General features: G+C 43.1%; 4 protein-coding genes across 4 annotated transcripts; 2 read left to right on the top strand and 2 right to left on the bottom strand.

Moving 5' to 3' along the window:
* Positions 1 to 821: 821 nt before the first annotated feature.
* Positions 822 to 2914, bottom strand: LOC131285141 (meiotic recombination protein SPO11). Its single transcript, XM_058314002.1, has 5 exons — positions 2906 to 2914; positions 1943 to 2805; positions 1389 to 1863; positions 1189 to 1326; positions 822 to 1118 (listed from the first exon to the last, which is right to left on the bottom strand). The coding sequence occupies exons 1-5, from the start codon at positions 2912 to 2914 to the stop codon at positions 822 to 824; spliced, it is 1782 nt and encodes a 593-aa protein (XP_058169985.1).
* Positions 2915 to 3779: 865 nt separating this feature from the next.
* LOC131287608 (exosome complex exonuclease RRP42) lies at positions 3780 to 4838 on the top strand. Its single transcript, XM_058316671.1, has 2 exons — positions 3780 to 3919; positions 3989 to 4838. Exons 1-2 carry the CDS (start codon positions 3863 to 3865, stop codon positions 4829 to 4831), a joined length of 900 nt encoding a protein of 299 aa, XP_058172654.1. The 5' UTR covers positions 3780 to 3862; the 3' UTR covers positions 4832 to 4838.
* A 100-nt stretch (positions 4839 to 4938) lies between these two features.
* Positions 4939 to 6579, bottom strand: LOC131285140 (ankyrin repeat, SAM and basic leucine zipper domain-containing protein 1). Its single transcript, XM_058314001.1, has 4 exons — positions 6437 to 6579; positions 5911 to 6375; positions 5355 to 5842; positions 4939 to 5290 (listed from the first exon to the last, which is right to left on the bottom strand). Exons 1-4 carry the CDS (start codon positions 6518 to 6520, stop codon positions 4939 to 4941), a joined length of 1389 nt encoding a protein of 462 aa, XP_058169984.1. The 5' UTR covers positions 6521 to 6579.
* Positions 6580 to 7925: 1346 nt separating this feature from the next.
* On the top strand, positions 7926 to 11155 carry LOC131285139 (sodium- and chloride-dependent glycine transporter 2-like). Its single transcript, XM_058314000.1, has 7 exons — positions 7926 to 7949; positions 8086 to 8320; positions 8401 to 8824; positions 9377 to 10115; positions 10187 to 10396; positions 10829 to 10999; positions 11054 to 11155. Exons 1-7 carry the CDS (start codon positions 7926 to 7928, stop codon positions 11153 to 11155), a joined length of 1905 nt encoding a protein of 634 aa, XP_058169983.1.
* The last annotated feature ends 199 nt before the right edge of the window (positions 11156 to 11354 follow it).

Raw genomic sequence — 11354 nt, 5'->3', positions numbered from 1 at the left:
AGCTGCATGGCATTGAAGGTCAGTAAAGAGGCCGAGCAAGCGAGGGCATGAATAGACGGCGTAGAGCTGAGTGTAGCACAAGGGCACACGGGTAGGTAGAGGAGGAATAAATGTTCTTCCTATAACGTTTTGGTTTCGGCTTCTATGAAAACAAGTAACAGCGTAAATTTCTACTCCGTTAATAACGAGCGGAGGTGTAAAATGATATTCTACAATTGAGTGAAAGGAAGCGCCAGTTGAATACAGTTATATATCGAGTTTTTTTTATAATAAGTAGCAAAACAATAAAGAAAACCCGTTACACCTTAACCGCCATGAAACACCGGATACGATGTTTGGGCTGGTGATAGTGTGTAATCGTAGAAAGAGAACTAAAGACAATAAGTGCGTTGTTTCTTAGACGCTAGACAAAGAGATCTGATAATATCACAATTGATGGTTTCGCTGATTGCATGCTTCCATTTTTCTTTTAATGTAGCTTATTATAATAAATTGAGGAGATTAAGTAATATCCGAATCCGGATTCCATCGTTTGATCCAAGTATACTGCTAGATTTGACAGTTGGTGAATTAAAAGCTGTATTGTAATTCATGTTCTTCATTTTTCTTTTGCTTTTCATGTTCTAGCTTAACGCTGTATGATTACAACAAACTGTCCATTCTTCAGTTCCTCGTGTTCCTCCAAAGCGTCTCGCAGAAGATCAAAAAGTAGAAAATATCCGATACTCTCCTCGGCATTGTCGTCATTGTTGAAACCAATAACTAGTTCGTAATGTTACGTTCGTTTTAAATTACGAATTACGCGAGCAATTATAGCAAATTTACACGTTCAACCGTAGCTCCTTAAATTTTTGTGGCAAATAGACCGTTGTCATAAAGTCCGATGCGATATGGTACAAACTTTCGATCTCTGCCTTGGTAGCAAGCTGTCGCAGGAACAACAGCTCACGTTCGAAGATTCCTTCCGTGTAGGGTCGTTTAACGATGTGCTCAATTTTTTTCAGCTCGTTTTCACGCAGCGGCACACCTCGAAGTCCCAACAGCTCTATATCGGAGGGGAACAGCCCAATCCAGCGCATGATCGGGACGGCTAAGGACTGTTGTTGATACGCCATGGCCTTTTGAGAATGAAGCAAAATTAAGTTTTTTAGGTGCACGAGTTTTAAGAGAGAGGAGGAACAAACTGACCAGTGAACCAAATTTGTACACGCAAAATATTTCAATGCCGTGTGGATCGGCATCCATTAGGCCGCAAATGGGCACATTGGTGCAAATGGATATTTTCTTCAAGAGTAGTCGCGTCGAAATATCCGGATATCCTTTGCCCTATAGAATAGTAAATTGTTACGATCGATATTACTTTTACTAAATATCCTTATATTGCATACCGTTATCAGAAGCAATCGGTTACAGAATTTTTCCATTATACCATCTTCAAGGAGTCGTTTGAAGACGGTATCTTTCTCCACGACAAGCACAAGTGCGGCGGATAGCTGCAGCTCCACGACGCTGCCCACATCAAGCGGGACCGATGTTCCCCAGCGAGCGTTGCAATCGACCGTCCGTCCACAGGCCAGTTTGATCAGCAGCGGACCAGAAACCAATCCCTTGGAGGTGTTGAACACATTCAATTCCCATGCGTCTGCGTCCAGCAAGGCGCAAACATCATCGAGCGCCGCGTAGGTGTAGCACGGAGACTGGGCAAGGTCCAGGTGGAGGTAGTAGAGTTCGCGTTTTGTGCAGCTAGTCCTGGTCGCAAGGAGCTGATAGATGGAAGCTAGCAGGCGCACCATAAGCTGTAACCGCCGACAGTCGATAGGTTTGATAATTTTATCCCCTTGCGAAAGACTGTTCGACTGTAAACTGAAAGCGAAAATCATTAGCTTCTAGCTGCCAAGTGAAGGCCTTCGATCTAGAACGATCTAGAATAATGAATACTCACATTCCGCTCTCCATCGAGCAGCTCTGCCAGGTTGGTTTCTTTCGTACAGATAGTGGAACACCTTCGCTAATTGTTTGTTCGATTTGGTGCAAAAGATCGACTATCCTATCTTGTAGCTGTCGGTGCCGTTCTGGCACCTCACTCGCCTGCGAAGCATCCAACATATCCTCGATATCATCGAAACCGGAATCCATCAAGCTATCGCTCAATTGGCTGGGAGTATACTGTTCTACGTTCCACTTATCAGATGTTTGTGTATTGCTTTTGGAGGAATGTTGAGTTTCACTTACATTCTCCACAAACGGCGTAGATTCCAAGCAATCCTTCTCACCCTTTTTAAAACTTGAGTCGTTGTCAATGCATTTATTGTCCTTTTCCTTATGATCACAATTCGATACAGTTGATGAACAAGCTTTCAAATCTTCAATACACGTAGCTTTTTCAAGGACGCAAAGATTTGGTAGCTCATCACCAACTGCCTCAGCTGGCATGCTTGGTTCCACCATTGCTTCTTCAAGACAAAACGTACTGGAGTCACTAAGGCTGCTCGAACAAGATTCTTCATTAGCATCAGGAGTGTCAGATAAAACGTATCGCTCATACAGTGCCTCTAGTGCGGTTGTGGAAATTGCAATACCATCGTTGTTCGGTATTGAATTATTCTGCTCAGGGTCTTGCGGTTCGCCAATTTGAACGCACGAGTTGCTATCGGCTCCACTGCAGTCTTCAAACAGATCCAAAATACTTCGGCTCCACTTGGGGGATTCGATTGGTATATTTTGCAACGGAGACCAGTCGGACAATGCATCTTCAAAGGTCGAAAAAGCAATGCTTTCGTCACTACCGCTGCTTGACATAACAAACTGTGTGAAACAAAAAAAACGGTACTAGATGACTTAGTTAATGCTGCGTTTCACTGGTTTTCCGATACTTCCCCAATCACTAAGTGCAATAAACTACTACTTCACACATTCTTTTAGTACATAGTTGTTTCCCAGTACCAGAAAAGAAAATCAAGTTAAACTCTAATTACTGCGTATTGTGTACCAATTCAATAGGCAAAACTACAATAATTACTTTCGGTGTATGCTGTGTTCGATGTAAATCATCTTGGTGATGTAAAGGTTACTTTGATTTACATTACAAAAGTGTGGATGTCAGCTATCCTTCTATTTTTCAGGTGAATGTTTTTTAACCGTTAGATGTACTACTACAACATTGGAATTGTCCCATGGACAATTGACTTCAACGGTTAATAAAATTTACCACGTGGGCGATGTTTCTCGGAGCTTCGATAATTTCAGTTTTTCGATGTTTTTTGTTATTGCCTCTAGTGGTGGGTCATTTTATGTTAATAATTATAGTGTGAAGTAGAAATTAAACAAAATGATAATAAAAGCTGTAAAAGAGTTATCTTTCGGCAATGTGGCACCCGGTGCAACTGCATAAGGCGATAATGTGATGGATGCATATTTTACTTTTTGTGTGAACTGAAGATGAGATCTTGTTTGCTTCGAAGGAAGCTTTTTGAGTTAACTGATAACAAAAACAAAAACAGCAGAGACTGATGCATGCATAGACTGTCAGATACTTTGCACTTGCATTGACTGGCGACAGCATTGGTACCGCAAAACGCGGCTACACGAACCGCAATGATTTTGACGTAAACTTATACGGTTTTAGTTTTAGTGTAGCAGGCCGGTTTAGAATCCGTCAGATGGGATTCGAATCTTTAGAATCTGTCAAATGGGATTCGAATCTTTAGAATCCGTCTAGGGATCGAATCTTCGAATCTTCCGAATCCCGATTCTACCAACACTATATTTGACAGTAGAAACATTGGTAAACAAATCCTGCCGGTGTTTATTTAATCGACCGCATTGTTTTATTTCTTAGGAAAGTCTAGTTCTTGTGCTCAAAATGGCAAATATTCTTCTTAGTGAGGCCGAAAAAACTTACATTCTCCATGGCGTACAGGTAACGTTCATACGAGAGTAGAAAATCACGCACGACATCCTGCTGAAGACATACTCCTTTCGAAAACAGAAAAATTACAGAAACGATGCAAGAACGAATCGAGACTATCGCCCCATGGAGCTAGAAACGGACATTGTTGTTCATGCGTCCGGCTCGGCTCGTTTGCGACTGGCCAACACAGACATTTTGGTTGGCGTGAAAGCCGAAATTGACACACCGCATCCAGATCGTCCGAACGAAGGAAAAATTGACTTCTTCATAGACTGCTCGGCGAACGCAACACCCCAGTTCGAAGGACGAGGCGGAGAACAGCTGGCAACGGAAATTGCCAACACCCTCGCTAAAGCCTACGAGTCCCAGAAAGCGTTCGATCTTTCTAGTCTCTGTATTATGGCCAAGCATCAGTGCTGGAAGTTGTACGTGGACGTACTGGTACTGGAATGCGGTGGCAATCTTTTCGATGCCGTATCGCTAGCGGTAAAGGGTGCCCTGTACAACACGAGGATCCCTCGAGTGTCGACGGCCATGTTGGACGGTGGCTCGATGGATTTGATACTTACCGACGATCCGTACGATTGTGAGCGGCTTGATGTTTCTACTGCGCCACTTTTGGTAACGGTTTGCAAGATTGGCGACCAGTGCGTTGTGGATCCGTCCGCTGAGGAAGAAGAATGCAGTGCAGTCAGTGTAGTGGTAGGCGTCACCAACCGTCCGGATGGAAAGCGATGCGTCTCTACAGTGCGGACGTCCGGAGAAGGCTCAATTCACATGGATACGCTGAAAAAGTGCTTCGATCTGGCAATTAGTGCCGGTTCCTCGCTTGACAAAGCGCTGATAAGTGCTTTGAAAGACGACGAGACAAGAAATACCCAGGGGCTTGGCAAGCGTAAAATTTATGGATTTTTGAAATAAAGTATAACACAAATTCTTTTCGTCTATCTCATTTTTCCAAATATTCTGCCTTCAACATATGGCGTAACTTAACAAATACAAGGAACTATAATGCTTCACATAATTCATCAGCTTTGTAACTTATACCGTAGTCTTATGCATATTGCTATCGAGCCAACGAATACACAGGCACCAATACTAAGGGCTTTGTACGAAATACTATGTTTTGTGTCCTGCTTCGTAATATGCAGTACCGGTTTGGGAGAGGACAGTTTGTGAATCTCAGTCAGTTGGTTTTGCAACAATCCTATCGACGTTCGTAATTCCTCCAACTTGCCCAGCAGTTTAGATTTTTGCAACACTTTTGCGAACACTTCCGGATCGTATCCAGATGTGAGACTTTTGGTGTACAACACTGATCCATGGATTACTGTCAGCTGCCTCAACATATTTCCTAGAGATTCTTGCACATCGTAACAACTGGAAAGGTAAAGTATAATTGAGATATTATTTTAGGCTTTCTGAAGCATATTCCCCAACTTACTCGAGAGCGTCCGAATTCGACGAAGTCCACAGGCTATTTTTTGACCATGGTTGGCGATGAAAGTCGTAGAGACCAAGAAGAATTCTCTTACGCTCTATAGGGTACTTTATGCCTATCTCTTGCAAACGTTCGTCCGTGACGGTGAGCAGCTCGAACAGATTCATATTTGCCTGAGCAACAAAACGGATATTATTTTCACTGTGCATGCCAAACAGCATAATTCCTATCTCTGGGGAATATTCGGGGTGGTCCTGCTCCGTCTCGCCGTGAATGAAATCCCGATAATTTTTATAGGTCATGTACTTTGCGGGTAGTTCGTAACAATCCTCCTCTGCTGGCAGCAGATCCGCTATGTCCATGTAATTTGCCGTTACGGCACATTGTCTCGGGGTAAAACCTTCCCGGTTGACGATGTTTGTCGGTGCGCCAGCCCGAAGAAGAACTTTAACGATTTCCAAGCGATTGTTTTTTACTGCATGAAAAAGTGCCTGGGAAAACAGATACAAATAATGTATTGTTTCATCGACGTGCTCGAACTGCTTCAAGTAACACTCACCGTATTTCCTTCATTGTCCACCGAAAGAAGAGAAGATTCTCCTATAATTTCTTTTACCACTTCCAAATGACCTTCCTTGCAGGCGAACATCAACGGTGACCATCCATACCGATCCAAAACGCCAACGATGGCACCATTTTCCAGTAACAGACGCACGATTGAATACACTTGTTCGGTGGGTTTCGGGGAGCTGCACGCTACCATTAGCGCTGTTTGTAGGTTATAGGAACGCTGGACGTCGATTCCTGCCGCCAAGAGGTACTGCACGATAGCAAATTTTGTCTCGTAACATGCATAAAATAAAGCTGGCCAGCCCTGACGAAGACACGCACCGGCACGTAGATCCCCGGCTAGCTGTAAGACGCGTTTCGTTTCGTCTAGGTTATCATCCATGATGGCATCGTACAGCAAAGCATCGTAATCTTCAGTAGTCGTTTGTTGTATCTCGGTCATCCAGTTGATTTTCTGAAAGTCCCGTATAGGGGTTAATGTTTTTCAAAGTAACGTGTATTTTTCAAATACTAACCTTTGGTTTAAAATCCGAGATGTAACCATATTCGTCAAATTCATCTTCCTCCGAATCATCGTATCCTGCCGGACGAAACATCATGGAAAGCACAGGCGAAATTAATCCTCGCGCTATATTTTTAGGATTAGTCAAGGTTACTCCAAAGGTTGGTTCATGAGGAGCGATTTGAAAGGTAAACATAACGCCATCTTGGAATTTATGATAACTAAAACAAGCATTCGTAATGAACGTTTGAATTCCATTCTGTAACAAAAAACAGTTAAACCAGGTTGTAAAACACAGTTATACTAATCAACTGCTACCAACTTATGCAGAACCATAAACATGCTGCTTGTATCAGAAAATCTATTTCATTGGAACTTTAAGTAAAACTCCTATTTGTGTATCTATTTCAACCGGTGTTGAACCGGCTAACCTCAAAATTGGTTCATTTTTGTACTCAGTACCATCAAGGTAAAGAGACATGATAAGCGGTGGCGATCCAACCTGTAGTTCCAGTAATCGTGCACCAAACTGACAGCAGCGTTGCCCGAAAGACCAAAATATTTTTCTTATGACCAAGGTTAATGGAACTCGATTATCACAATTTGAAATACCAGTTGAATAGCCAAAATGTTAACAACTTCTCAGTGCATACGACAAGTTTTTTACGATATACACAAATTAATGCTCTTTTTAAGCTAAATAACTTTGAATAACCCGATTAATAAAAAATGTTTCTTTGTTCAAGTTTTTAAATATTGAGAATTTTGAGATATTTTGAGAAAATAAATTGAAACAGAAAAATGATTGAGACAGGAAAAAATAACAATCCCGAATAATTTTTATAGATTTTTAGCCCGAAGAAAGCACAAAGTGTTCCATCTCAGTTCATTATCTCTAAATAAAATAAAAGAAAATAAAAAAAAAAAACTTTCAAAAACCACAGTACGTACATTTGATCCTCTTCCTTCGTTGGATATCTTTGAAAATGATTTTGATAGAAATAAATTGGTCTGAAATATCTGAAAATAAATAAATATATACCAAATTTACCTGTTCAAGTGATTCTTCGAAGGTACACTATTGAAGGCACAAAAGTATTAAACCTTTTTTTCTTCAAGATAATGGACTATGATCGTAGCACGCAGGTGACTTGCTTAATCGAAAATGGCAAACTGCAGACACCCCTAACATTGAACCATTTCTGCAGCCTTTTTGTATGGGAAAGAATTGTGCATTGTAACGATATATCAAATTGCGCCAAAATGGAAAGAGTTTTTGCACAGCGTCATAGCTGGTACAAGATGGCAATTGTCACCGCCTGTGGCCTTCACTGGAAGATAATTTGTAAAAATTCTCATGCCTCTGCGAACAGTACAGCCTCTTCCATCTTTGTTGCCGCAAGGGGACTGACTTGTAAGTAGCAGTTATTTTATTTGTTGCCTAGTAGCCATTCGCTTAGTGCACAAGTTCTCGTCTAGTTTAAAGTGCAATGAATAACGGCATGGCCGATGGGACGGATGGTGAAGTAAGGGGCTGTATCCAAATATCTTTTAATGGCAGCTATAATGCAGCCCCCGTTTGATGGCTGTCTGCTGATATGGGAGATATAAGAAATTAGTGCCATTAGGTGATCTGTCTACATCTCTGTTATCTTTTCCAAGGACTGCACCACGAAGCTTACCGTCGATGTGTGGCTGAAGCGAGTAGAACGTCGAAGACAGTTAGCCTATCCGAACGATTGCGATTCCTACAGTGAACACCAGATGAACGATGAAGTGCACGCCAAACGAGGCTCCTGGACCGGGCGTTACGACTTCTTGCTATCGCTGTTGGGATATTCGGTGGGGCTCGGGAATGTCTGGCGTTTTCCCTACCTGTGCTACAGCAATGGAGGAGGTCAGATGATGAACCTGGTCCTTGTGGAAACGACCAAGAGTTTCAGCAGGATTCTAAAAGGTTGTCCCATTTTTACGCAGGTGCGTTTCTCATACCGTTCGTTGTGATGCTGATCATTGCCGGTCTTCCGCTGATGTTCATGGAGCTCTCGTTGGCGCAGTATGCGGGGTTAGGTCCGGCGGTAATCTTCAAACGACTTGCTCCGCTATCGGAGGGGCTCGGGTACGGGATGATACTGATCGCCGGCATGGTGATGCTGTACTACAACGTGATAATCGCCTGGACGGTCTTCTATATGGCCGTGTCGTTCGAAGACCCATTGCCATGGCGTGGTTGTCAGCAGGAATGGGCCTCACCGAACTGTTTCTCCTATGAGGAGGAGGATGAGTGCATTGCAACTAACCGAGCGTACTATATGGCAAAGTGTGTTACGTTCGAACAGGTTCGTATGCTCAACACAACACTCAGAACTCCACGCAAACCGCCGGCAGAGGAGTTTTTCAGGTAAGCATAGATGTTTCTACCGGATATGTGCTTTATAGTCAATTGTAAGTAAATTTGCTATTTAACATCACGTTTGTACAAAGCGACAAAATCCTACTTTCTCCAAAAAAAGTCGTCCTAGGCTAAAGATTAGACGAGACAAAGTATAATAATGACTGGTGTATATTTAACAGAATATTACTTCGGAGACTGCATGAGATTTTAATGGGGGCATGACTGCATGGGGGTCCGCGACAGCCGAGCGGTAGCACCGGTTAGAAAATCGGCCCATGAGCGCCGAGGCTCACCACCTCGACGGCGTGGGTTTGAATCCCAACCGAGACCGGACCCTCCCCTGTACGAGAGGACTGACTATCCACGTACAACAGGGAAACAAGTCTCGTAAGCCCTTAACGGGGCAGGCATGACCAACAAGGTCGTTACGCCAAGAAGAAGAAGAAGATGAGATTTTAAGAAATGTCCTTTTTTGAAACAAAAATCGGTTGAGAGACATTCGAACAATGCCGTTTCAACTATCTATGGTTACTTAGCGTGCTGTGTTCTCCGTTTTAGAAACTACTTCCTCCAACTTTCTTCCGGCATCGAAGTCACCGGCGGCATCAACCAACGCCTAGCCGTGTGCCTGCTAGTTGCATGGATTATCGTGTTCCTCTGTCTATCGCGGGGTGTCAAGAGTTCCGGTAAGGTCGTCTACTTTACTGCCCTCTTCCCGTACGTGGTCCTGACGATGCTGTTTGTACGTGGCCTCACGTTACCCGGTGCGTACGATGGTATCATGTACTACCTGCGGCCAGACTGGGACAAACTGCGTACAGCTCAGATCTGGGGTGACGCAGCGGTTCAGATTTTCTTCGCCCTTAGCCCAGCTTGGGGCGGTCTGCTGACGTTGGCATCGTATAATCGTTTCGATAACAACTGCTACCGGGACGCACTGCTGGTAGCCATCTGCAACATTCTCACGTCCTTCTTCGCCGGATTCGTTATCTTCGCCATCATTGGTTTCCTGGCCCACGAACTGGACACAAGTGTGTCGAGTGTTATCGACCAGGGTGCCGGTCTAGCGTTCGTGGTATTTCCCGAACTCGTTGGGAAATTGGAGATGCCGCGGCTATGGTCGGTGCTATTTTTCTTCATGCTGCTTACACTTGGTCTGGATTCGCAGTTCACCTTGATGGAAACGGTCGTTACGGGCGTGCTGGATACTTTCCCTACGCTGCGCCAGAGAAAGCTAGTAGTCGTATCCTGTGTCAGCATAGTCGGCTACCTTGGGGGATTGATATTTGTGACCAAAGTAAGTGGTTGGCTAATATTTAAGAGCATCAAATGATAAGTACGGCGTACTACAAGTTCCATTTTATTCAGAGTGGAATGTACTGGTTTCAACTGTTCGATAAGTACGCCGCCAACTGGTCTGTCCTGTTGATCGCTATCGCGGAGTGCATGCTGATCGGTTGGGTCTACGGCGCAGAACGGTTCATCTGCAACATCGAGCAAATGATGGGAAAACGGTCGGTTCTATTCCGACGCTTTTGGATAACGATTTGGAAGTACATTACCCCGGCAACACTGTTGGTAAGTTTAAGCTAGCGTTGTATATTCTTGAACTATAAGAACATAAGCAGCCAAACAATTACGATATCAGCTAATTTATAGCCATTTAGTTTGCAAACTTTCAATGGTTTTTGGTCTTACAAATTGATGAAGAATTCTTTGACGAGAGCATTTGGAACTTGTATAAAAAAAATATTTACTCAACGAATCACAACGATCCCAGATGAGTGCCTGATTTTCAAAAGCTAGCATTCAAATGGTTATTTTATTTTAACAATTCCTGTACAGTGAGTGTATTTTATTTTAACAATTCCTGTACATGAACAAAACTTGAAAGTAAGCGAATACCAGTCAAGGAAAAAAAAGCAGAACCAACAGAAGAAGAAGTAATTTACTTTGTATTTTGTTTTTGTTGTTTTGAAATTTATTTTCTGATCAATTTTTATTCCACAGTTTATCCTGTGTTTCAACTGGGTGCAGTACTCGCCGGTCACGTACGGTCGATACATCTATCCGGACTGGGCGGACGCCATCGGATGGATTATTGCACTGGCTCCGTTCGGGATCGTAATTTTCGTAGCAATCGTGCGACTCCAAAGTAGTCCCGATAAAATATCGCGACAGGTTAGTGGCGCTGTTTTCTCAGACCCGGTCTTCATACTTCTATTTTTCCAACAGAAAATACTGAAGCTACTGCAACCGTCGCCGGAATGGAAACCATCGGAACCCCGATTGGCAGCCGAAAGGGCGTATGAGAATAGTGGAGGTGTTGAGCTTTGACCTACAACAAACTTTAATCCTTTAATATGTACACTGTAGACTGTTAGTCGATTGAATTATGTTACTAGATGCGAAACCAGTGTGTATATTTACTACGTGTAAGGTTTTATGTTTTATCCTACTTACCCAAATTTGTTCTTTTTTTCTTGTCCTGTGGCTATTTAATTTGTTGCCTTCGACTCGGCTTGTTGGTGAATTG

The sequence above is a fragment of the Anopheles ziemanni genome, chromosome 3 (genome assembly GCF_943734765.1).
Source record: "Anopheles ziemanni chromosome 3, idAnoZiCoDA_A2_x.2, whole genome shotgun sequence".
NCBI classification, from domain to species: Eukaryota; Metazoa; Arthropoda; class Insecta; order Diptera; family Culicidae; genus Anopheles; species Anopheles ziemanni.
The sequence above is the reverse complement of the archived record's forward strand: the minus strand, read 5'-3'. Positions and strand labels throughout refer to the sequence as shown.

Excerpts from the sequence above, each read along its gene's own strand:
- LOC131287608 (XM_058316671.1), top strand. The coding sequence starts at position 3,863 with ATGGCAAATATTCTTCTTAGTGAGGCCGAAAAAACTTACATTCTCCAT. Across the intron at positions 3,920-3,988 it reads ACATTCTCCATGGCGTACAG|AAAAATTACAGAAACGATGC; the intron begins GTAACGTTCATA and ends TTTCGAAAACAG.
- LOC131285140 (XM_058314001.1), bottom strand. The coding sequence starts at position 6,520 with ATGATGTTTCGTCCGGCAGGATACGATGATTCGGAGGAAGATGAATTT. Across the intron at positions 5,843-5,910 it reads TGGACAATGAAGGAAATACG|GCACTTTTTCATGCAGTAAA; the intron begins GTGAGTGTTACT and ends CTGTTTTCCCAG. Across the intron at positions 5,291-5,354 it reads TCGAATTCGGACGCTCTCGA|TTGTTACGATGTGCAAGAAT; the intron begins GTAAGTTGGGGA and ends TTACCTTTCCAG.
- LOC131285141 (XM_058314002.1), bottom strand. Across the intron at positions 1,327-1,388 it reads ACCGATTGCTTCTGATAACG|GGCAAAGGATATCCGGATAT; the intron begins GTATGCAATATA and ends ACTATTCTATAG. Across the intron at positions 1,119-1,188 it reads TGTACAAATTTGGTTCACTG|GCCATGGCGTATCAACAACA; the intron begins GTCAGTTTGTTC and ends CATTCTCAAAAG.
- LOC131285139 (XM_058314000.1), top strand. The coding sequence starts at position 7,926 with ATGGCCGATGGGACGGATGGTGAA. Across the intron at positions 8,825-9,376 it reads CCGGCAGAGGAGTTTTTCAG|AAACTACTTCCTCCAACTTT; the intron begins GTAAGCATAGAT and ends TCTCCGTTTTAG. Across the intron at positions 10,397-10,828 it reads TTACCCCGGCAACACTGTTG|TTTATCCTGTGTTTCAACTG; the intron begins GTAAGTTTAAGC and ends TTTATTCCACAG.